The 25965-nt window shown below is 35.0% G+C and overlaps 1 protein-coding gene across 1 annotated transcript in view; it reads right to left on the bottom strand.

Annotated features, from left to right (window-relative positions):
* LOC136043739 (nuclear receptor subfamily 2 group C member 1-A-like) overlaps positions 1-25965 on the bottom strand; it is a gene marked incomplete at its 3' end in the record, with an annotated part of 72737 nt that overhangs the window by 18375 nt on the left and 28397 nt on the right. The window contains 2 exon segments of the mRNA XM_065728661.1: positions 825-1031; positions 6315-6496. Coding sequence (XP_065584733.1) covers positions 825-1031; positions 6315-6480 — 373 coding nt within the window.

The raw sequence follows: 25965 nt of genomic DNA, 5'->3' as shown, positions 1-25965 counted from the left end.
CACTGGTTCAGGAATGGTATTTATCTTAGTTACGTCTTAAAAGTTTATTACGAAAAATTCTATGACGTGGTCGAAAAAGCCTGATATCCACAAGCAATAGCACCAGATCGAAATGGAAAGTGTACCATTGGAACCAATACGGTAAATATCTTGGATAGGAGAATTGCAGTCCTTTATCTTAACCAACAAGGAAAATCCCTTTTTTGCACTGGCAGGGGTGATGTGTCTCCTTTTTTCTACCAGGGCTAGCGGGCTACCAGAATAACATGGACAGATTCTTAATGGCTCGTTTAAAAGCTATTGTTCATATCCACGCCCTTTTTATAAATTATACTATCTGTAAGAGGCACATGGCACTAACAATGGCAATATTGGTGCCATTTCTCAAGTGGTGGGGCTAGTGGGCTATCAGAACACAGTAGAGAGATATTAAACATCTCATATAAAAGCCATTGCTCGTATCTACATGATTTCTATAAATTCCAACATCTGTAAGTGTCACATGGCTCTAAAAATGGCACTTATGGTGTCATGGCTAAGTTTGAAAAACTGGGGCTAGTGGGTAACCAAAACACCGTAGAGAGATGTTTCATGGCTATTGCTAAAAGCCATGGCTTACATACAGGTGCTTTTATCAACTATACCATCTGTAAGTGCCATTTGGGACTAAAACGGTACTTTTGGTGTCATTTCTCCAGTAAAAAGGTGAAAAGGCTAAGTAATTCTAATTAAGTAATTTGGTCATAACTTAAACTAAAATAAAGCAGAAAAACGTTAGTGAAAGCAACTGCAACTTAAAAATGGTGCAAAAAACGTTCACAAACCACCGAGCAGAAGGGTGAGGTCCTTACAGCCGCTTCTCATCCCCATCGCTAAACATTTTTGAAGACGGCAGTATTGACATCTATTTCTATGGTGTTTGTTTATTTCACACTTTCTTTTTCCCCAGCAAACGTAGGCAAGACTTTTCCTGATGCTTCGCTTGAAAAACCCTTTACAACCTTCGCAACTTATTGCTCCGTAGTGACGACCTAAAAACACAGAATAGCAAATTTTAGAATTTATCATAAATCAACTTTAAAAAACAGTAAAATTATTTGTCATAAATAGTCTATTAATCTCAATAAGCAATAATTTACTAATTTGAAAGGCTTATAGTTTCAAAATAAAGATTTACAACAGTCCTGAGGTGGCCCTGTGGGTTTGACCTTAGCTTGGTAATGAGGGACCCAGAGATCAAATCATGCTGCAGTAATGTACTGCAGGGCCAACGCAGGGACCTTAGTACTCAAGAAGCGCCGTTAATCTGATTACTACTTACTTAAAGATATGTAACAATAACCAAAGAAAAGACTGCCAGACCACAGATATAAAGAGAGAAAAAAACGCACAGAAGGTATGAACAAGAAACATAACTTTACTACAAACAACGTGGTTGACAATGACACTGCAGAGGATAAGATAAACAAACTTGGCAGAGGACGTCCATGTGATTTGCTGTATTCGACTGAAAACTAATTACAATGTAACATATACTCTATGTGTAACTACATATGTTTTATCGAATTTCTAGGAAATAGAAGGATTTTTAAAGGAAAATTTAAAAATGCGCTGTTTTTACTCAGCAATCCCTTGAACTCAATGGGATTTGAGGGGGACAAAATACCCCTCCTATTAGGGGTAATTTTACTCTTTTGAGTTTCAACGCCGTGGTTTACTTGTTGTTGTAAAAACTTGATTGTCTTAAATATGTACATAAAGGAGCATAAGCTACGATGATTTACTTGCTCTTATTTTTTTTTAATGGGACATTTCTGTTGACGATACTTTATAAGCGTTAAAATGCATTTAAACGCTTTTCTGAAACGTTTTAGGGTTTTTTGCAACCCCTCCCCCCAAAAAAACAAAAAAAAGTCCCTGGGGATTAACACGAATTTGTTTCTACCTCCACCTTCTCATTGTCTCTTTCTTCGAACTAAATATGTATCAAACAGTTCAAGGTAACGAACTGTAAGTAAGGAGCGACCCGGTAACCGAAACTCTAAAAAACAGAATCGTGATACAGATAGACATATCAAGAGAATCGCATTTTTATGCTGATCTTAAATATATTCAATAAAAAAAACTAGTTCTTTTAACTGAAAGTAAGGAGCAATATTAAAACCTAAAACGAACAGAAATTACTCCGTATATGAAATGGGTTGTCCTCTCCGCAATCCCTCGCTCTTTACGCTAAAGTTTTTAATTGTTTTAAAAAGTAGAATTGTGGCAAAGAGTCAAACTTTAGCGTAAAGAGCGAGGGATTGCGGAGGGGACAACCCATTTCATATACGGAGTGATTTCTGTTCGTTTTAAGTTTTAATATCGCTCCTTACTTTCAGTTAGAAGAAACTAGTTTTTTAATTTAATTTTTGAATGTTTTTGAATTAATGCATTTTTGATTTTGGCTCTCAGCACATAAATTATTAAAATGAAATTTGCATATTAATTCTTTTTTTGGCTAAATGGATTTCTCTTAGTTTTGATCAGACGATTTTGAGAAATAAAGGGTGGGGAAGGAGGCCTAGTTGCCCTCTAATTTTTCGGTTACTTAAAAAGGCAACTAGATCTTTTTATTTTTAACAAACGTTTTTATTATTAAAAAATAAACGTAACTTAAGAATTAAGTTACGTAGCAAACTTCTATATTCTTATATTTTTTATTATGTGTATGAGGGGGTTTGTCCGCTCGTTAATACCTCGCTCTTTGCACTAAATCTTAAGTTTTGTCCCAATTCTTTAAGAATGACCCCTGAATCAGAAAGGCCGTAGAATAAATAGTTGAAATTACGAAAAATACTTTAGCATAAAGAGCAAGGTATTTATCTCCTCCTAAATACCTCGCTCTTTATGCTAAAGTATTTTTAGAATCCCTCATATGCGTAATAATCTCTGTTTGTTTTAAAGTTTTAATGCTACTTCTAACTTTCAGTTGAAAAAACTTTTTGATGTTTATTTTATAGTAGTGCTAGATAATACTGCGCTCCCTTCATTGAAATTCTCTTCCCCCATGACATATTCCTCCAAGAAAATATCCTCCCACATAGCCCTCTCCCCAAAATCCCACCCCCAAACCAAAAAAATCCCCCTGAAAACGTACGTACACTTCCAAATAACCATTACTGTATGTAAACACTGGTCGAAGTTTGTAACTTGCAGCCCCACGCTATGGGGGAGTGAGTAATCTTAAAGACATAGTCATAATGGTTTTCGACTATGAGGAACAAAATGGCTGTCTCAAAATTTTGATCCGTTGACTTTGGGAAAAAATGAACGTGGGAGGGGGCCTAGGTGCCCTCCAATTTTTTTGGTCACTTAAAAAGGGCACTAGAACTTTTCATTTCCGTTGGAATGAGCCCTCTTCGAACACTCTAGAACCGTCTATATTCGTCTATATTATTCGTTCTTCATTTTAGGTATGCTAATTCATCTATTCGATTACGTTAAGGAGATACACGTTTCAGTATGTCCGGAATTCAGCAATGGGGGAGGGGGTCTACCACCATATCTTTTTAACCCTTACCTTTTTTCGTTGCTGTCACGTATTATTCCGTCGTGTTTTTTTTTTTTTTTTTTTTTTTTCACTAATTTATCTCACAATGCAAATGCTGATAATTTGCTGTCAATTCGATGTTCCAAAGTTAGCCTAATTCGATCGTGTCAGCTACCATAAATTTATATACTAAAAAACTTAAACATTTGGCTTCAATACAATTTACCAATCTCAGTTGGGGTTTCTACTTAGCTAAGTTGGTTCCGGTCGCACTGGCTCTGCACAATTCTACGAACAAAGTAAGAGCAGGTTATGCTAAAATTGCCCCGAATTGCGGCCAATATTGCCGTCAGGCCTCAACTAAACTTCGGTCAATGACTTGGGACCATTTGATTATTTTTCTATCAGATTTGCATCCCATTGTTAATATTTTACCAGTGCCGTGTTCATGATTCTGTTCGGGGGGGGGGGGCTACACAAGAAACTTTAAAAACACATCATTTGTTTTAGTTATTTTTGTCAAGTTTTTACGAGTCGGAAAAATTTTAGGGGGAGGGTGTATAAACCCTTCCCTGAATACGGCCGTAAATTTTTACTATTCAATCTTTCTTTTTAGGTACAATAAATTAGTGAATTTATGGAGGATTTGTGGAGATGTAGAAACCAAATAATCGTTCCTGAGTTTGGTGCTGCTGACAATTTTTATGTCTTATAAAAAACTGGATTCAAGTCTAATAAGAGACTCCTTTACGGCTCGATTCTTGTCTTGCTCGATTCTATTGATGTTATTTTTTCTACAATGTTCTATCTTTGTATTCTTCAGTATATATATATATATATATATATATATATATATATATATATATATATATATATATTTATATATATATATATATATATATATATATATATATATATATATATATATATATATATATATATATATATATATATTGTTGTTATGAATAATTATTACTCTCATAAAAATGTGACTAGCAAAAGAAAAAACACCTTGCTATATCCATTACCTCCAGGACTTTAATGTATTAAATAAAAAAAAAACGGTTTTTTTTTAACTGGAAGTAAGGAGCGACATTAAAACTTAAAACGAACAGAAATTACTCCGTATATGAAAGGGGCTGTCCCCTCCTCAACGTCCCGCTCTTTATGCTAAAATTCAACTCTTTCTCTCAACTCTACTTTTTAAAACAGTAAAAAACTTTAGCGTAAAGAGCGGGGCATTGAGGAGGGAACAGCCCCTTTCATATACAGAGTAATTTCTGCTCGTTTTAAGTTTTAATGTTAACTTGATGGAACTTATATATTTAGAATCAGCATTAAAATACATTCTTTTGATGCAACTATTGTTATAAAAATCCAGTTTTTTAGAGTTTCGGTTACTATTGAGCCGGATCACTCCTTACGACAGTTCGTTACCACGAACTGTTTGTAAGTAGTATTGTAGACAGGGTAAACGAGCCCTCTAGAAACAGGAAAAAAACACTTTCATAACGATCGGCTTGAAACTTTAAAAACTATGGCGTGAACATCCTAACTTGGACGCACTAATAGTTACACCAAAAACAGAATATGGGGAGGTGCTTTTCTTTGAATGGTAGATGTGTCTGTACTGAAAGATCGAAGTCAGGATGGCTTTAACCCCTTAAAAGACAGAAAATTATACAGATTTGTAATCCATAAATTTTTTATATCTCTAGACACTCAATCCCGAATTCTAATGTAAAAATATTACTATAAAATTACTTAAAAAAAACTATGGCTTTGACAATTTAACCTAATTATTCAAATTTTACCTAAATTAAAAAAAAATATCCATAATAATTAAACAACAAGGACAATAATATATTTGCACAAAAGCCATCGATAACCGTGGCAAAACGAACAAAACAACAGCCAACAGCACTTAATATCGAATACTGATCGAAGTTCGATCCATCATCAGACTCATTTCCAAAGCTCTTATCCAATTACTTTTATCAATGGAACATGCCCCCAAAAAATATTTCCTTAATTCAACCCATTCTTTACAATTTCCAAAAAATGTCTTTTTGTCAAATGCTCCTCCACATTAGGCAAAATTAAGGATAACTTCGCAGCCTAGCCTAACCCATATAGTTCCTTCTTTCCCTAAGTTGAAATTCATCAAATCTCATACTTGGCAAATACCCCTTAGACCTGCCTTGAAATTAATCCCAACAACTCTTACAACAAAGGTTTTGTCAGTTTCATAAAAGAATAATAAAAATATGTCAATTAAAAAATGAAAAAAAAATAATTTTGAAGACGTTCCTAAGAAATTATTTTTTCCAAGAAAACAAAGAGCGATACTGAAAACTAAAATTAGCAGAAAAAAGAAACATAATAAGTCTAACTTCAAATGAACTAAAATAATTATGAATGAATGAATAACAGCTAAGTCGAATAGAAATTAAGACAGATAATTAAGCCAAACTCAAAACGAACAGAAATTACAACAAATAAGAAGCGGCATACTATTTATCGCTCTTTAATTTTCTTATAAAAAAATAACTTCCATGAAAAATTATTTTTCAAATTAGTCTTTTTAAAAGAGGTAGTGACAGCATTAATATCATTAACGCCTATAAGATTTCATAACACAAATCGCTCCAAAAGATTTCATAAAATCAACTCTTGCCGGATCATAAAAAGCTTGAAATCTGATCAAAGAATTTGGCTATATTCAGACATTTTTTACATATCTTAACACATAAAAAACTGAATTAATGGTAAAAGTACTGACCTGAGGCTCTGTCACCACAGACAACACATTTCTCTGGACTCGTTGTTATAGTTAGCCCCGACCCCACCCTCTGAGGTCCAAAAACAGCGCCAATCGGCGCTGTTTTTCGGCACAGCGAAAATCGGTTTGCATTATATCCATTATTATAATTTCGTAGATCCATCATATGTGCAGATTACAGGCTAAAAGAACAATGTTTGTAAAAAAAAATACTGCATTAAACAAACCATGAAATGTAGACAAATCTAAGGAAAATATAAGACAGTATGAGCAATATTTTGAAAATTCTTAAATTTTTGTGCTTTGAACATTTCACTATAAAAACTGATATAACATTGCAAAAACGACAATTAACAGCAAATAAAGAGCGAGCTTTGCTATAAAAGAAAGAAGTTGGACACCAAATTTATATTAAAAGAAATTTCAATTGAAGCAGACCTGAAATACGAAAAATATTTTTTGCTTAACTCCCAACCCAGATTTTTGCACTAAATTCGAAAATACCATCAGGTGATTTTTGCATAGCTCTATACTTTCTTTTTTCCTACAACAGGATTAAAAGAAAACTAAATTTTATTTTTAGTTTAGTTCTACCTATATTTTCAATAGAAGTAGAAGCCTACTGAAGCACTCTATTGCGGAAAAAATTGGTTACTGCTGAGTATGTGCACCTTCAAGATTGATTGAATGAGCTTTTTTTTAAATTTAGCAATAATCTTATATTTTGTTTAATCTATTTAACTGATTATTAAGAAAATCGGTTTGTTATTCGGGGTCACGGTTTAAAATATTATGCTTATGTTTGGTAGTAAATAAGTTTAACTCGGTTAAATTTTAGAGCCAGATGAAATAAGAGAAGATAACAAGGGTCAATCATATTAAACAGCCACCATCGGCGTAATATAAAAACAGGGGGGGGGGACAACTTACCCAAAACCAAATTGATAGAAAATTCAAGCTAAAATCATATTTAAAATAAAATTTGAAAGTCGGAGAGGCATCCTTACCTCGCAAAAGGTTCAGAAAACAATGATAAAAAAGGTTATTGATTCGAACTATTTTAATTGGTTTAATTGATATTTGTTTTTTTATTGGATTAATTTGATATTTGCTCCTTTAGCAGCCAGTCTTTTGACCAAAAAAAAGAAATTATTTTTAAGCTTATGTTATTATGATGTCTTCTCATGCAATTTTTTGTAGTTTGATCTAGTACGCCGCAAGTGACCTTTGGACCGTCTATTGTACATACATGATCTAGCAAATATCAACAATTAACCAGATTCAAGGTAAGTGCCATACAGGTTGTTATATTTAAATTTCCATTTCTTCTCTTGTTAACTAACTTACATGATTATTTTATTTGACCTCATATAATATTATTTTTTATAATAATTTACAATATTTGACCTGGGATCTTTCCTCTATCATCGGATGAAGACAGAAGTATGACATATTCAAATTGGGTGACAGGGGCCGTGAGTAGGGATTTAAAGAAAACCTAATTGGAAAGTAAAGAGTGTAGCTTCAATCAGATGGAGGCAAGAGGCATGCACAGCTGCCAGCATCAGGCGGCTTGGAGCTGCGACGAGTTGTTGGTAGTAGTATTAGTAGACCTGTGATACAATTATGTATACTGGTTTCTTTCAAATTTCATGTCATATTGAACCATAGATTTTAACACATATTAATTCACTATCATTTGTATATCATAACTTAACTCATTTGATCAGAGACGAATTACATATGTCTAAATTGAATATATGCTTTGACCTGAAATAGACCGTGTCAATTTTATATATGTCAAATTCCATTTCTGTCAAATTTTATTTGACAGATTTTTATTAGTAGATCTGCGATAGAGTTATGTTTATTGGTTTGTTTTCAATTTTATGCCATAGTAAACCATAAATTTTAACACATTAATTGACTATCATATTTATGTCATAAATTAATTCATTTGATTAGAGATGAATTACATATGCCTAAATTAAATACATGCTTGTACCTGAAATAGCCTGTATCATTTCAAATGCATCAATTTCATATATGTAAAATTTCATTTCTGTCAAATTTCAACTTTCGTTTTAGAAATAGTGCAATAATCACACACGATGGGTTTTTAGTAGCAGCGTTAATACATCTGTGATAGAATTACGTTTATTAGTTTGTTTTAAATTTCATGTCATATTATACCATACATTTTAACAAACATCATGTCAATAATTAAATATCATTTTTGTGTCGTAAAGTAATTCATTTGATCAGAGATAAATTACATATGCCTTAATTAAATATACATCCAATTTGTCAATTTTATATATGTCAAATTCCATTTCTGCAAAGTTTCATTTTTTATTATAGAAATACTAGAATAATCAGAAATGATGGGTTTTTATTAGCAGTATTAGTACATCTGCGATGGAATTATGTTTATTGGTTTGTTTTAAACTTTATGCCGTATCGATTTTAACAAACATGATGTCATTAATCGGATATAATTTTTACGACGTAACTTAATCCATTTGAATAGATTCATTTGATCAGAGATAAATTACATATGCCTAATTTAAATATATACTTTGACCTAAAATACACCTATCATTTAAGATACATCTAATTTATCAATTTTGCATATGTCAAATATCATTTTTGTCAAATTTTGAATTTTAGAAATACTGCAATAATCACAACATAAATATTAATAGTAGCAACCATTCTTATGCTCTCCATTAAAGATTTTTGGGACATATCAGCCACACACCTTCCTTCATGAACTCCGCCTTTGCTATGATCTGAATACATGCCAACAATGCTAAGCAGCAACAGAAGTTTTGGTAACTTACCAAACTGTGGACTGTGATGTGTCCCATTTCTGAACTAAATTTTCGATACTGTTTAATATTTATGCTGTGGCAATAATTGACAAGGATAGGAGGAGATAGGAGGCAATTCAAATCGTCATCATCTTTGAACAGATTACCATATGAAGTGTTTAATTTTTAAAATGTAGAATATGGGCATAATATTTTAGTTTAGAAGGCCAGATATAGACATTGATGTCAAAGTGCTGCTACTACACTGCAGCACAAAGCCACCTGAGGCCAAAATAGCTACGTACGCTCCTTCTCCATCCCAATATAATCAAATTCTTCACCTTTACACCCTCCCAAGGAGTTTCAATTTCTCTTAAATCTTCCCTTACAACAGTGATATCTTGATACGCTAATTAATACACTGTATTGTTAGAAAAGGTTAAAATCGCCAAAAACTGGATAGTAGGATACTTTTCAGTGTTGACATATATTTTTCAGGTTAAAATAACTGAGACGGCTTTAAAACAGCCCACAAAAACCAAAAACAACTCCCCCTTTCTGCAGTTACGCCCTTTTTTATACCATAACAAAAATGTTCCCAATCGTCTACCTATGTGAGGTTAAACATTTGATAATAAACAAAACAAAGCGGTAAGAATAGTACTTACTGTTTGGTAAAGTATCTGCCATAACATCACTTAAATTTCAAACTTTCCTCATCAAAAGTCTTGGCCATATTAGTATCTATTAGAAATAACCAATCACCATCATAGGTCAAACACAACTGATTTGAAAAAGGGAAAAGGTTAGCGAATACAAATCAGCCATATAATCCTTAACTTTATTGAAAATGAATTCCCGTGTGGTTTCCCAAATTTCCTACAATAAGCCGGATCGAGGTAGCATTATATTAACCTTCTCCATTGAGATCAACAGTTATTGCAAAAACAATGTCAACATTGGGGTCAAATAATTTAAAAATAAAATTCTTGAAATAGCAGCCCAGGCAAATGCATAGGTGCAGAGGGTTCAGGCCGTAAAATTTCGACATTTTAAAGATTATTAGAATAAGTCCTTTTTAGTTCTTTGCTTTTTTGTGAACAGGTTTTACTATAGTGTGAATCGGGCAATAGGCTCACAAATCGTAAAATATTACTTGTGTCGTTTTATCAAACAGTTTCTGGCAACGAGCTTGAATCTAACCTTTTGCTGCTTCTCAAGAAGAATCCAGTCCCAGTCTATGCAAATGAAATAAAACAACGCAGGATAGCAAATACAGACACGCAAAAAGAATAATATTAAAAAAATGAAAACCAGTCTTAAAAATTCCCCCTTTCGTGGACTTAATGCCCGAGTCTTACTATAATTAAATAAAAAAAGTTGTTCCAACTTGAAAATAAGGAGCAACATTAAAACTTAAAATGAACAGAAATTATTACGTATATAAGGGGGTTACTCCTCCACACTACATCGCTCTTTACGCTAAAGTTTTTTAGTACTTAAAAAAAATTGTTCTAATTAAACGAGCATAGTGTGTTCCAAGAGTCGTTCTCAAAGGACTGGGACAAAATTCAAACTTTAGCCTAAAGAGCGAGGTGCTGTGGAGGAGTAACCCCCTCAAATATGTAATGGTTTCTGTTCGTTTTAAGTTTTAATGTTGCTCCTTACTTTCAGTTGCAAAAACTTGTTTTTATTTTATTTCTGATCGTTTTTTTTATAATGCCAGGAAATATTGCCACTCCTTCACAAAGAAATCCATCCTCCCCTAGGCTCTATTCTCTAAACAATTCAATCCTGGTGAAAATTTACCCTGGACAATTACCCTTAATATCTCCACGCTAAGAATTGAGATGCAAAAGAGAAAGCAAGACATGAGAAGAATTCCGTATATGAGTTCTGAGAAATTGCCCCACTGCAAAATTTTCACTGAAAAATTTACCCCTGGAAACTGCCCTCCCTATGGAAAATTATCCCCGAGGAACGTCTCAAAGGCAACTCCCCCGGAAATTTTATGCATACTTCCCAACAACAAATACAATACGTAAACAAAAGGCAAATTTTGTAACTTAAAGACATATCCTCAGTGGTTGTTGGAGGGTCATGATATTCCCAAAGGCATAGTTATTCGGCCTTTTAACTATAACGGAGAAAATAGCTATCTCAAAATGTTGATCGGATGATTTTGGGGAAAAAAGGGCTTGGAGGGGGCCTAGTTGCCTTCCAATTTTTTTGGCAACTTAAAATGGACACTAGAACTTTTAATTCACGTTCGAATGAGCCTTCTCACTATGGTAGGACCACTTGGTCGATACGATCACCCCTGGGGGAAAAACAACAAATAAACACGCATCCGTGATGTTTCTTCTGGCAGAAAATACAAAATTTCACAGTTTTTCAGATAGGCACTTGGAATTTCTACAGAAGGGTTATCTGATACGCTGAATCTGATGGTGTGATTTTCATTAAGATTACAACTTTTATGGGGTGTTTCCCCCTTTTTTCTAAAATCAGGCAAATTTTCTCAGGAAAAAACCCCAATTCTTCTGATATATCTATTGGTATCAAAATTCCGTTTTTAAGTTTCAGTTACTATTGAGCTGGTTCGCTCCTTACTTACAGTTCTTTACCACGAACTGTTTGATACATATTTAGTTCGAAGAAAGAGACAAGGAGAAGGTGGTGGTAGAAGCAAATTTATAGTAATCCCCAGGGACTTTTCTAATATCAGGCAAATTTTCTCAGGCTCGTTACCTTTGATGAGTAAGATTAATATATATATGAAACCAGCAAAACCCCAATTCTTCTGATATATCTATTGGTATCAAAATTCCGTTTTTTTAGAGTTTCACTTAGTATTGAGCTGGTTCACTCCTTACATACAGTTCTTTACTTTTTAATGTTTCAAACATTTAAAATGTTTAAATGTTTCAAAAACGCTATAAAGCAGAAAATTTAACTGCTGAGAATTTCGTTTGAAAAGTCGGTATCAAAACTGGTTTGCTCTCTAGTTTTCCATTGATACCTTCGAATATTTTCCCTTGTCAGATTCCTCGTACAAGTAGGAAAACTCATATTCCAAGGTCAGGTATAGAGTAGGACCTTAGCCTATGGCTTCCTGGCCTTCCCTCATTCTCACTGCATTCTTACCATAAATTTGCAGAAAAATCGAAGCGAAATCGTTCGAAGCTGACCTTTTGTTGTCTCTCACGTAAAGTACAGAGTCGTTTCAAGAGTAGTTCTAAAGAAAAATTGAGACAAGAAGTCCAAAGTCGAAGTCCAGAGTCGTTTCAAGAGTTTCAAGAGCAAGAGGGCTCACTATAACGGAAATTAAAAGTTCTAGTACCCCTTTTAAGCGAGTTTTAAGTAGTTCTAAAGAAAAATTGAGACAAGAAGTCAAAACTTTCAAAATCACATCAAAATCACCATCTAAATCACACCATCACATTCAGCGTTTCAAAGAACCCTATAGTAGAAGTTTCAAGCTCCAATCTACAAAAATGTGGAATTTCGTGTTTTTTGCCATAAGACCGATCACGGGTGTGTGTTTACTTGTTTGTTTGTTTTTTCCATGGGTGATAATATCGACCCAGTGGCGCTAGAATGTTGCAAGAGGGCTCATTATAACGGAAATTAAAAGTTCTAGTACCCTTTTTAAGCGACCAAAAAAATGGAGGGCACCTAGGCCCCCTCCCACGCTCATTTTCTTCCCAAAGTTAACAGATCAAAATTTTGAGATATAAATTTTGTTCAGCATAGTCAAATAACTTAGTAACAATGTCTTTGGGGACAACTTACTCCATCACAGTCCAAGGAGGAGGGGCTGCAAGTTACAAAATTTGACCAGTGTTTACGCATAGTAATGGTTATTGGGAAGTGTACAGACGTTTTCAGGGGAATTTTTTTGATTGGAAAGGAGGGTTGAGAGGAGGGGTTACGTGGGAGGATAATTCCATGGAGGAATTTGTCATGGGAGAAGATAACTTCTATGAAGGGGGTGCAGGATATTCTAGCACTATTTCAAACAAAACAAAAATGAAAAAAAAATATGGAAAAGTTTTTTCAACCGAAAGTAGGGAGGGGTATTAAAACTTAAAAACAAACAGAAATTATTACGCATATGTGGGGTTCATCTCCTCCTAAATACCTCACTCTTTACGCTAAAGTATTTTTAGTAATTTTAACTATTAGTTCTACGATCTTTATGATTCAGGGGTCATTCTTAAAGAATTGGGACACAATTTAAGCTTCAATGTAAAGAGCGAGGTATTAAAGAGGGGGAAAACCCCCTCATATACGCAATAAAAATATGCAAATATAGAAGTTTGTTACGTAAGTTATTAATATATCGTTTAATATATAGTTATTAGTAATATCGTTACGTAAGCTAATTTAAAGTTATGTATATCATTTACTAATAAAAACATTCGCAACAAATTAAAAGTTCTAGTTGCCTTCTTAAGCAACCAAAAGATCAGAGGACAACTAGGCCTCCTCCCACACCCTTTATTTCTCAAAATCTTCCTACCAAAACTAAGAGAAAGCCATTTAGCTAAAAAAAATTAATATGCAAATTTGGCTTTAATTATTTATGTGTGGACAGCTAAAATAAAAAATGTATAAATTCAAAATGTTCAGAAATTAAATGAAAAAAAAAACAAGTTTTTTAACTGAAAGTAAGGAGCGACTTTAAAACTTAAAACGTAAAGCGTAAAGAGTGGGCCGTTGAGGAGGGAAAACCCCTTTTTCCCTACGGAGTAATTTCTGTTCGTTTTAAGTTTTAGTGTCACTCCTTACTTTCAGTTAAAAAACTTGTTTTTTTTTTCATTTAACAGCATAAAGAGCGAGGGATTCAAACGGGGGCTTGTTTTAATTTTTCAATGCTGCTCCTTGCTTTCAGTAGAAAAAAGCAATTATTTTCATTTTTTGTCGCTTTTCAAATAATACAGTGAAATCCCCTCCCGTTAAGGAACTCCCCATAAACCTCTTCAGAAAAAGATCCCCATAGCAAATTCTTCCTGTGTAAAAATCCTCCCTCGGACAGCTTCCTCCGAAAAAGTTCCTCCAGACATCTCCCCCTTAAAAATTATCCTTTCATTTGAAAAATAACTTGTTTTCTATCTAATTTCTGATTGTCTTTCAAATTATGCCGGGTCCCCCCCTCCCGCCAGGCGAAATTTTCGCCAGAAATCTCCTCCAGTGGAAAGTTTCGCCTGCAAAAATTCCCCCATAAAATATCTCTGCTTCGGAAAAATATCACCGCTCACGAAAAATACCCCAGACTATTCCCTTTCCGCTGAAATTCCCCCCCCCCCCGACGATCCCGTCGGAAGGTTCTCTCCACATGCAAAATTGAGTAGGCAAAGAGAAATCAAAACAAATAAAGATAATTTTGTATACAAATTCTGAAAAAATCCCCCGTGTAGAGCTACACCTGGAAGATTCCACTCCCCCCCCCTCAAAACTTCTTTCCATGGAAAATTTTCCCCTTGGAAAATCCCCCTGGAGATAAATCAGTTTATTTCCAAAAACCAAATATTATGTATATACATGAAGGCAAACTGCACAGCTTATATCCCTTTCCGCAGGGGCTGTGGAGAGGGTGCATTGCAAATCACCCCCCTAGGTATAGTTAGTGGGCCTTTTAACTATGTCGACAAAAATGGCTATCTCAGGATTTTGATCATAAGTATCTGGAGGAAAAGGGACATGAGAGGGGGGGGGTAGATGCCTCAGAATCTTTCTGACCACTTGAAAAGAACATTGGAATACATTACAGAAAAAGAACACTAGAATACATTCATTCAAGCGTTCAAAAGAACGCTTGAATGAATCTTCTCCTGATCTTCAAGGACTATTGGTTCGTTGCGATAACACTTGTAAAAAAAACACGCATCTCTTTCTTCTAGCAAAGAACACAAAATTCTGTTTTTTTTTTTTTTTTTTTTTTTTTTTTTTTTTGTAGGTTGGAGCTTGAAACCTCTACAGTGGGATTCTTTGATATGCTGAATCTGATGGTAGGATTTTCATCAGAATTCCTCGACCTTTTAGACATTTTGCCCTCTTTTTGAAAATTCGGCAAATTTCCTCGGACTCGTATAGGTAGCATTAAACTTAATGAATTTAATAAACATGGAATAAAAAAACAAAAAAAACAATTCTTTTGGTGTATTAATTTTCATCGAATTTCTTTTTTTTTAGGATTTCCGTTAAAATTGGGCTTAATCGTTCCAAGCTTAGAGTTCGTTGCTACGAACTGTTTGATAAAACGACACAAGATAACTTGATAAACGGGTCTTGAAAAATTTCCCTTTTGGAGCAAATAATATTTTACGATTTATGAGCCTTTTGCCCGACCCACATTATAGTAAAACCTGTACAAAAAAAAAGCAAAGATTCATTAATAATCCCTGGTCTTTGTCAATGTTGTAACGTTATGCTATAGAAGTTTGAAAAGGACAACGAAGAATTTCGTTTGAAAAGCACATATTAATACTGGTTTCCTCTCAAGTCTTTCTATTGACACTTTCACGTCTTTTTCTTTGTCAGATTAATCGTACAAGTAGGAAAAATTATTTTCCAAGCACAAAGTAGGACCTCCTTTAAGGGGGCCCTACTACTCAGGCTCCCAAGGCTCGAGATACCGCATTACTTATTATCTCATATCCTCAAGTTACTCTTTCTTTTCTTTTCTGGTAATTTTTCAATTTTAAGCAACCTTAAAAAAAAATTCGGAGTGAGAAGGAGTGTGATTCCAGTGTGATTCGGAGTGTGATTCCAAAATTTTCTGAAGCTTTTCACGCTTACGAACATAACTGGAAGTTCAAGTGTTCTATGGCCACTACCTACCATTTAGGAGAAATTTCTTCACTTGTTTATTTACTTCTCTAAGGGTAGTATTTTACTGTTTAGTACCGTGGAGTTCAACCCGTTAATAAATTACATTACAGAGTTTAAATACATGACTCAAGGTTGCTACCGTATGATTTCGACCAACTCTTAATCAACAGAACAGGAGTTACGGTTGATTAACAGACCACGCGGAATTTCAGCTTGAAAAAATGATGAATGATTTAAAGAAATGATGTAAACGAAAACGTGAGTAACCGTAAAAATTTGCCTAACCAGTTTTTTTCCATTTTATTGTTTTTTCCAAATACATGCACAGTAATAACAAGTTATAGACAAAAAAAAAATCTTCGTTCTGTTTAATTTTTGTCACTATTGTACACCTATTTAAAGTCCCATCTCTGAGGTGGGTAATCGATCGAACCCAATAGATCAATAGATGTGGCAAGCGGTTGAGATAGAAAGAGGCAAGAGACTAGCGGCTTATCATGAATTTTTGTGTGTTTGGTGTCATTTATTAAGTTTTAAAACCTAACAAGCCGTCGCTGTGACGCCAAAAGGTTGCCCCTGATATTTTCAAACTACTGAGACACAGAGGCAGCTTTTAGGGGGGGGGGCATAGAAAGTAGTAGCCCTGAGCGCAGACATTTTACGGGCACAAAATTTCAAATAGGTAATCTAACGGTTAAAAGTTTTTATTTTAAAAATTGTATTTTCATTAAAATAAAGTAGAAGGCACAGTTGACAGTAAGTATAAGCAAACTGAATCCAAAATTTTCACTCTCCCATAATCACCATTTCTTGAAAATAAAAGGAAGTAGACCGAACTTAATTAATTTTAAATATTTTTCGTGATATTTTTTGCTTAAATTTTGTTAATAAATAAAAATTTCGTTAATAGATAAAAAAATTTTTTGTATTGAGCGTACAAACTTTTGGGAGACGGGAAGGGGACGCTAATCAAGATTTTACACGGGCGCAGGAGAAGCAAGAACTGTCACTGCTGAGAACCGCTTGTTATTTTAGAAATTTTATCTTTATTAAAACAAAGTAGAGGGCGCAGTTGACAGTAAGTATAAGCAAACTGAATCCAAAATTCCCACTCTTCCATATCCTCATTACCATTCCTTGAAAATAAAAGGAAGTAGACCGAACTTAATTAATTTTAAATGTTTTTCGAGATATTTTTGCTTAAACTTTGATAATAAGAAAATTTTTTTAATAGATAAAAAATTTGTTGAGATTGTGAGCCAATAAATTTTTGGGAAACGGGGAGAGGATACTAATCAAGATTTTACCCCGGGCGCAAGAGAGGCAAGAACCGTCACTGCTGAGATAATTGCCAAAAGCTGCTTGCTAAGCTATTCTGCTAAGCACATCCTTTGGCCTTTACAGTAGAAAAACAGAGTTTAGTATTTTATCCTTTGGCCAATGAATTAATGACTGACTTTACATTTTGCAAATTAATAAAAAAAAGAAGGTCGAAGCTATTAAAACATACAAGTACGCATGATGGGGGAAGGGGGCATTTTGGATTCGCGCCTCCCAGATACCTCATGAATTTACGATTTCTTTCCTCAAATCTAAAATCTTCAAAATAATTTGCCTGTTTTGAGGATAAATTATAAAACCCTGTATAACATGGCTAATGTGGCATCGACAAGGTAATATAATCGTAGCTTTTTCGACATCGTATTTGGAGCTCATAGGATAAAAAAAATACAATTTGTATTAGAAAAAAAAAACTGTTCATCACAATATTGAGAACAAATTGGGGATTATTTCGCTGAACATAGGACATATTCGCACTTAACTAGTCCCTTCTTAAATGCACGTCGACACATAACGAAGCTGCCAAAACGGCTTAAAAATTAACATTTATAAATCATACAGGTTTGTTAGTGCGCGCTGTATCTTTTTAATTATTGACCTGCAAAAGGTTTCCTTATTAAATTTATCACTATAGGGTGTGGGAACTGCTTTAAAGGGTATTGCGCAACATATGTTACGTAGTGCTTGTTTTTTCCTGCAGTATTTGTAGTTGCATGCACTGTTCTTTGAAGTTTGAATATATATATATATATATATATATATATATATATATATATATATATATATATATATATATATATATATATATATATATATATATATATAAGTTTTCTATGTATGGTTTCCGGCTAGGTTGATTCAAATTGTGTTTTTTTTTTTTTTTTTATTAATCCGTCACTATTTTCGAGGGGTGTCAGGCAAGAGCGTATCCAGGACTTTTTTAGGGGGGGGGGTCATTTTTACAAATCGCATCGACAATTTTCTTATATGCATTGCAGTTACTTTTTTAGGAGTCGCACAAAATTTCGGGGAGACCCAGTAGCCCTCCTCCCCCAAATACGGCCTTGGCGTTAAGCAATTTTTCAGAAATTTGTTTTTTGTCATAAAATTTCACCATTGTTGTTAATCGAAATAATAATTATCATCAATAATAATTATCATAACAATTTTTTAAACATTTTTTAAATTATCGGTTACTATGGGCTAGAGCGTGTTTCTTACTAGGTTACGCAGGGGGGGGACAACCATGATACACGGATGGTAGAATACCCCGCGTCCTTTGTCATTCACTTCGGTCTCTGAGCTTGACTATTCTTAATGAATGTTCTTAGTAACATAGTATACAAGTGCATAAGCGCATACATTTTAATAAATTGGAGAATATTCTTATGCGCATTTAAAAATGGACTGTCAAATTTCACTACTTAAGATTTCCCATGGTTCGCTCTTAACTAAGCTGCAGCTATTGCTAGGACCATGGTATCTGGAATTTTTTTTAGCAATCTTTATTCTTAGAGAATAGGCTAGCCTTACCTTACATAATTGGTAAGCGTGTGTAACTCAAAGTCAACCTCTAATATAAAAACAATTACATGATGTTATACGAAGGGTACCTGAAGGGTATGTTTATAGATAGTGCTTTTACACAGTCAGTGGTTGCAACTCTTCACTGAAAAATACACGTTTTTTGTTTTGTCTTTTTAGCCCATGATGCCTGATTCCGCCACGCTCCGCCACGCGTGGTAGCCTACAGTTCGTTCAAGCTTTGCACAATTCCACCAATAGGGAAATCCTTGGAACCGTCTTATGAAGCTCGAGGGGATGTTCACTTTTCAACACCTGGTGTCCATCTCAAGGCACCACATGTATCACGCTGCTCCACCACGCGTGGCACAGTTCGCCCGAGATTTGCACAAATCCAATAATAATGAAATCCTTGGAACAATCTTCTGAAGCTCAAGGGAATATCCTCTTTTTACCACCTGGTGTTCATCTCAGGGCACTCCATGTGTCACGCTTTACACCAAGCGTGGCAGAGTTCAGCCTAGCTTTGCAAAATTCCACCAATAGTGAAATCCTTGGAACCATCCCGTGCAGATCCATGGGATGTTCGATTTTTCCCCCCGGTGTCCATCTCAGGGCACCACATGTGTCATGCTTTTCCTCTAAGCGTGGTACAGTTCAGCGAAACTTTGCACAATTCCTCAGATAGTGAAATCCTTGGAACCATCTTGTGAAGCTCGAGAGGATGTTCACTTTTTACCATATGGTGTCCATCTCAGGGTACCCCACTTGTCACACTTTTCCCCCAAGCGTGGCACAATTCAGCCTAGCTTTGCACAATTCCACCAATAGTGAAATCCTTGGAACCATCCCGTGAAGATCCAGGGGATATTCGATTTTCACCCCCGGTGTCCATCTCAGGGCACCACATGTGTCATGCTGTTCCTCTAAGCGTGGTACAGTTCAGCAAAGCTTTGCACAATTGCCTATTTGCCTCAAATAGTGAAATCCTTGGAATCATCTTGCGAGTCTCGAGGGAATGTTCACTCTTCACCATCTGATGTCCATTTCAGGTCAACACATGCGTCATGCTATTCCCCCAAGCAAGCCACAATTCGGCAAAACTTCGCACAATTCCACCAATAGTGAAATACTTGGAATCATCTTGTAAAGCTTAAAAGGCATAATCGCTTATTTTCAGCTCTCTGTAAAACTTAAAAGTGGATTTAAAAAAAGAAGGAGAATAAAAACTAAATCAGAGAGGTAAAGAACTTCATGGGAGCAGAAATTCTCAAGGACTTTTCATATTGAAAAAGAAAGTCTTTATGTTACGTTTAATGTTAAGGTTATTACATTTTATTTTACAGTTCTTACGTTCAACTCCCTTTATTTCGAAACTATTCCCTTGACATTGGAACGTTATTCTGTCATACATTTTTTACAAGGGAAAAATTTTCTCCATTTAATTTTTGAAAATTTATTTAGTTCTGCTAAGTTTTTCTTTGAAAGCAGGGTCCTTTTAGCTATACAAATATCCATTTTTGTCGGCATATTCAATTATTTTTTTCAGCGAAAAGATTATTTTTTTTCTTGTAAACGTAAGAAGTTGAAATTTATCCAAGTTCCTCCGGTAAGGCTCTTGTATTTCGTTCTGTCTCACGCTTACATTTACGTAAGGTTTTACGCACGCAGGGTCATTAAGCCTTGCAGAACTTAGTGTGAAGAAGAGGGAGTAAGGACAAAACGGAATGTGAAGTGATCTTTATATCGACTGGGGTAGTTTGGTGGCAAGCTCTATACGTTTCAAACCGACATAACTAAGCCATAAACAAATATGAGGATACAATTTCTACCCATAGATACAGATACAACGCAAACCGGAAATAATATCATCGGGCAGCGCACCTACCTTTTTGCACGTAGTTAGAAAAAATGTAACACAGACAAAACTTTTGCGAAAACCGCAGTGAGTCTGTTGGAAACAAGCAGCTTAGCACAATAACAATAAGAAATAATATATATGAACAATCGGCAGACTACAGAATTTACAAGCCTTTTCACAGAGGCTGCGAGGGCCATGTCATCCCTAGAGGCATAGTTATTGAACCCTTCAACTACGCTGAACCGTGAACCAAACGGTTATCTCAAAACTTCAAATGGAGAAGAGCGTGGGGGGCCAGTCACCCTCTAGTCTTTTTGATCGCATAAAAATGGCACTAGAACTTTTAACTTCCGTTCGGACGAGCCCCTTCCCGATTTTTTAGGACCCTTGTTCGATAAGATCCCCCTGTAGCATAAAGCCAATTCTTTTGTTGGGTTAATTGTTGCCAAAATTTCTTCTTTTTTTTTGTTAGGGTTCCAATTACAATCGGGTCGAGTTGCTCCCGACTTTCGGCTCATTAGCAAGCACTGTTTGATTAATTAGGATTCGTTGGTCCCTGATTTTGCTCAACGCAAGAATGTACGCAGAAACGGGTTGCTGGATTCATCACGATAAGCGTCTAGTTTTCCCAGTTTTCCATATCTTTTATATGATTTACCTTTTTTCCATTCCCACCTTCTGTCTGAACCCTGCTTATATACCATGCCCAGCTTTGAATAAAGTTTCACAGTCCAATAATAGAGATAAGGATTCAGAGCTACGTATACAGGGTACTATTTTTTCATAACATAACTTCTTGGGTGGGGGGTTGAATGAAACAAAAACCTGCAACTTACAAGAGAAATACAATAGACTAAATCTAAAAAAAATCTAGATAATCAGGAGAGCAATCCTCCCACTAGTCTTCTTAAAATTCCTACTCCCCACTCCTTGCAGTTTGGGCAAAGGATTACAAGTGTAGCCACATTAGCAACACAGCGTCATGAGAACTTGAAGCCAAACTCGTAAAAGAGCGAAATATTTTCAACGGGTACGGGACACAAACACTGTTATATGATAAGCAAACATTTTTTTTTGTAGAAGTCATACATAAGTTTAAACTGGACCCATAAAAGGTACAATACTTTTAACATTAGGAGGTACAGTTAAAGCCAACTCTTTTATTATTTATTGCTTGAGTTAATGATGTATTGGATTGCAGTCCACAGGGTATTCATAGATCTGTGCTGATGCGAGTAATTTTTTTTACCAAGGTCCCTAATCTACAACCAGGGGCAGGCATATATCAAGAAGAGCTTTCAAGGATCTGCATATAGTGTACTAGAAATGGTATGGTTATTGACAGCAATAATTTATAGGATGCTTTCTAATGTCATTGAACTTTCCCGACACTTTCCTTAATAGAGATGAAAAATTATCACTGTTTACTGTATTCTCTAAAACTGAAGGTTCTTTCATGCACACAGCAAAAATTATTTTGGCAGCGTCCTAGTATAAAATAACAGTATTTAAGATTTTTTTAAATTAAGTTGCGAAACATTGTAAAAAAGATTGGGAAAGGTCTAGCTACAAATAAAATTCGCATCAAGAAAAGCCGTTCAATAAAATGCTAAAAGAAATTGAATTTAACAAAGTGAGCCAACTTGAAAATTACAAGAATCGCTGTGCTAGATTTTACAAGAAGTATTTTTAAAGTGTCCGACAAAATTTCCCAGTTCCACACCGCATCTTCCTCTGAATTGCTAGGTTAACTTTGTTGCATGCAAACAATTTGTAATTGATTCATAGGTGACAATTGTCATTCATTCTTCTAGGCCCAAACTATTTTAGTATTTCAGTTGACACTAAGGCTGCTAGTTCTAAACTGCACTTGCAGCTGAAGGGGCCTTAGTGAAATTAGAATCAGCTGATAGTTTAAGTGCAAAATGTCAAATATCTAAATAATGGTACCCCATCTGAGTCAGTTAAACAAGAGCTAAGTGCTCATACGGCACTTGTGACGAGGTTGGAAGAGCCAAAAGCTCATGTGGCATGACCTCAAGCAGAATTCTAAGAATCAATAGACTGATTTGTTAGGAGAAATGGTGAGCGAGGAAGGGGGACTTAGTTGCCCTCCAATAATTTTCGACTATTAAAAATGACACTCGCCCTTTCAATTTCCAATTGAATGGGCTGTTTTCGAAGTTTCTACGACATTAAATGACCATCTCAAGATACATATCAGATGCATTTCGGGAAAACATGAGGCGTGTTTGGGGTATAACCATCCTCTGATCACTTTGAATTTTAAAAAGGGCACTAGAACTTTTGATTACCAATCCTATGAGCTCCATCCGCAATACGATAAGTTTATAAGATCACCCTTTCTATATATATATATATATATATATATATATATATATATATATATATATATATATATATATATATATATATATATATATATATATATATATATATATATATATATATATATATATATATATATATATACTAGCTGTTGGGGTGGCGCTTCGCGCCACCCCAACACCTAGTTGGTGGGGGCGCTTCGCGCCCCCCCCAAGCCCCCCCGCGCGCGTAAGTCGTTACGCGCCATAATAGTTACGCGCCATTGTAGTTGTGTCCCTATGTCCCACCTGTGAATATAGATAGATATATATATATGGTTTTAACTACGTAAAACTTGCGAATATACAACATTCTTTGCTGTCCCATTGTCTTTGCATATAAATAGATTGTCAGGTTTACCGACTCTTGAACATGCAACATATAATGGTCCATGGGAAAACAATCTGTATTCAGATCTATACCTCATGATTCTAATGATTGCCCTTGAGCTTTGTTGATGGTGATTGCTAATCGACCATTCCCTGTCCCGGTGTCCCGGTCGTCATTTACATCCCCCTGTTTCCCCCGGTGTCCCCGTTGTAGTTGTGTCCCTGTGTCCCGGTCGTCATTTATATTCCCTGTGTCCCGGGTCCCGGTCGTCATTTGTATCCCGGTGTCCCGGTCTGTATATACATTCGTTTTTTAGTTTTGTTTTTCTCCTTTATTTTTTTCCTTTTTTTTTCTTTTTTAGCTTATTTAGATTTTTAGATTTTTTAGTTTTTTTATTAGTTTTTAGTTTTTTTTTCTTTTTAGTTTTTTTGTCCCGGTCGTCATTTATATCCCCCTGTTTCCCCCGGTGTCCCCGTTGTAGTTGTGTCCCTGTGTCCCGGTCGTCATTTATATTCCCTGTGTCCCGGTCGTCATTTGTATCCCGGTGTACCGGAGTTGTGTCCCTGTGTCCCGGTCGTCATTTATATTCCCTGTGTCCCGGGTCCCGGTCGTCATTTGTTTAGTTTTTTACCTTTTTTTAGTTTTTTTAGTTTTTTAGCTTTTTTACTTTTTTTATTAGTTTTTAGTTTTTTTTGTAGTTTTTGCCTTTTTTTAGTTTTTTCAGTTTTTTTTTTAGTTTTTTATTGGTTTTTACCTTTATAGTTTTTTTAGTTTTTTAGCTTTTTTATTTTTTTTATTAGTTTTTAGTTTTTTTTGTAGTTTTTGCCTTTTTTTAGTTTTTTCAGTTTTGACGTCACCTGATCCAGTTTTTTCAGGTGACGTCACCTGACACATCCATCCACACATCCATCCACACATCCACAGACAGACAACTTATTTTTATATATATAGATATATATATAAATATATATATATATATATATATATATATATATATATATATATATATATATATATATATATATATATATATATATATATATATATATATATATATATATATATATATATATATATATATATATATATATATATATATATATATATATATATATATATATATATATATATATATATATATATATATATATATATATATATATGAATTATATGTTCCTAGGACATAACTTACAACCCTTGCCAACTCTGGGGAGGTTGTCATCCTAAGACATAATTTCCGGACCTTTCAATTACGGTGAATAAAAAGGTCATCGAAAAATTTTGATTGGATGGGTTTAGGGAAATGGTGGTTGTGGGAGGGGGATTAGTTGCCCTCCAATCACTTTCGACTATTGAAAAGGGGCTCTTGCCCTTTGAATTTCCAATCGAATGAGCTCTTTTCGAAGTTTCTAAACAATAAATGACTATCTCAAATTTTTTATTAGATGTATTTCGGGAAAATATGAGGCGTGGGGGAGGGGGTATCTACCCTCCGATCACTCTGAATCTTAAAAAGAGGACTAGAACTTCTGATTACCAATCCAATGAGCCCCCTCCGAAGTTTCTACGATCACCATGTCTATGCATACCTTATATGCCGCAAGGGCATAACTAACAACCCTTGCCCTGAGGGATGTAGGAGGGTTGTCATCCTCAAAGATATAACTTCCGGACCTTCAACTACGTTGAACGAAATGGCTTTCTCAAAATTTTGATTGGATGTAATTGAGGAAACGGTGTTCGTGGGAGGGGGTTTAGTTGCCCTCCAATCACTTTCGACTATTAAAAAGAGCACTAGCCCTTTCAATTTCCAATTGAATGAGCTCTTTACGAAGTTTCTACGAGAACAAATGGCCATTTCAAAATTTCTATCAGATTCATTTCCGGAAAATACGAGGTGTGGGGAGTATCCACCCTCTGATCACACTGAATCTTAAAAAGGACACTAGAAAATCTGATTTCCAATCCAATGAACCCATTCCAGATTTTTTACGATCACCCTTTTTATATAAACCTTAAATGACCCCAGGGCATAACTTAAAACACTTGCCATGAGGACTGTGAGGGGGGGGTGTCATCTTCAAATACATATTTCTGGACCTTTCAACTACGTTGAACAAAATGGCTATCTTAAAATTTTGATTGAATGTGTTGGGTGAAATGGTGAGGGTGGGAGGGGGATTAACTGCCCTCCAATCATTTTCGACTATTTTTCGACTAATTTCCAATCGAATGAGCCCTTTTCAAAGTCCCTCGATACAAAGTGCCCTGACCTAAGAACAAAAAAAAAGAGAAATATTACATTGTGCCCACATCGCTCTTTACTTAGGCAGCACTATTGCGCTGCCTATGATTTCAAAAATGTAAAAGTTTATTAAAAGCTAAGATCCTTACAAAAGAGAGGTTTCAAGCTCATCTGAACAAAAATGTCAAATTGTATAATTGTTTTTTTTTTTGCCAGAATAAAAGATCACGGATTTTTGTTGTTTTTTTTTTTTTCAGGGGTGATTGCGTTGAATCAATGATTTTATTAGATTGGGATAGAACTCATTAGAAC

The sequence above is a fragment of the Artemia franciscana genome, unplaced genomic scaffold (assembly GCF_032884065.1).
Source record: "Artemia franciscana unplaced genomic scaffold, ASM3288406v1 Scaffold_898, whole genome shotgun sequence".
Classification (NCBI taxonomy): domain Eukaryota; kingdom Metazoa; phylum Arthropoda; class Branchiopoda; order Anostraca; family Artemiidae; genus Artemia; species Artemia franciscana.
The sequence above is the reverse complement of the archived record's forward strand: the minus strand, read 5'-3'. Positions and strand labels throughout refer to the sequence as shown.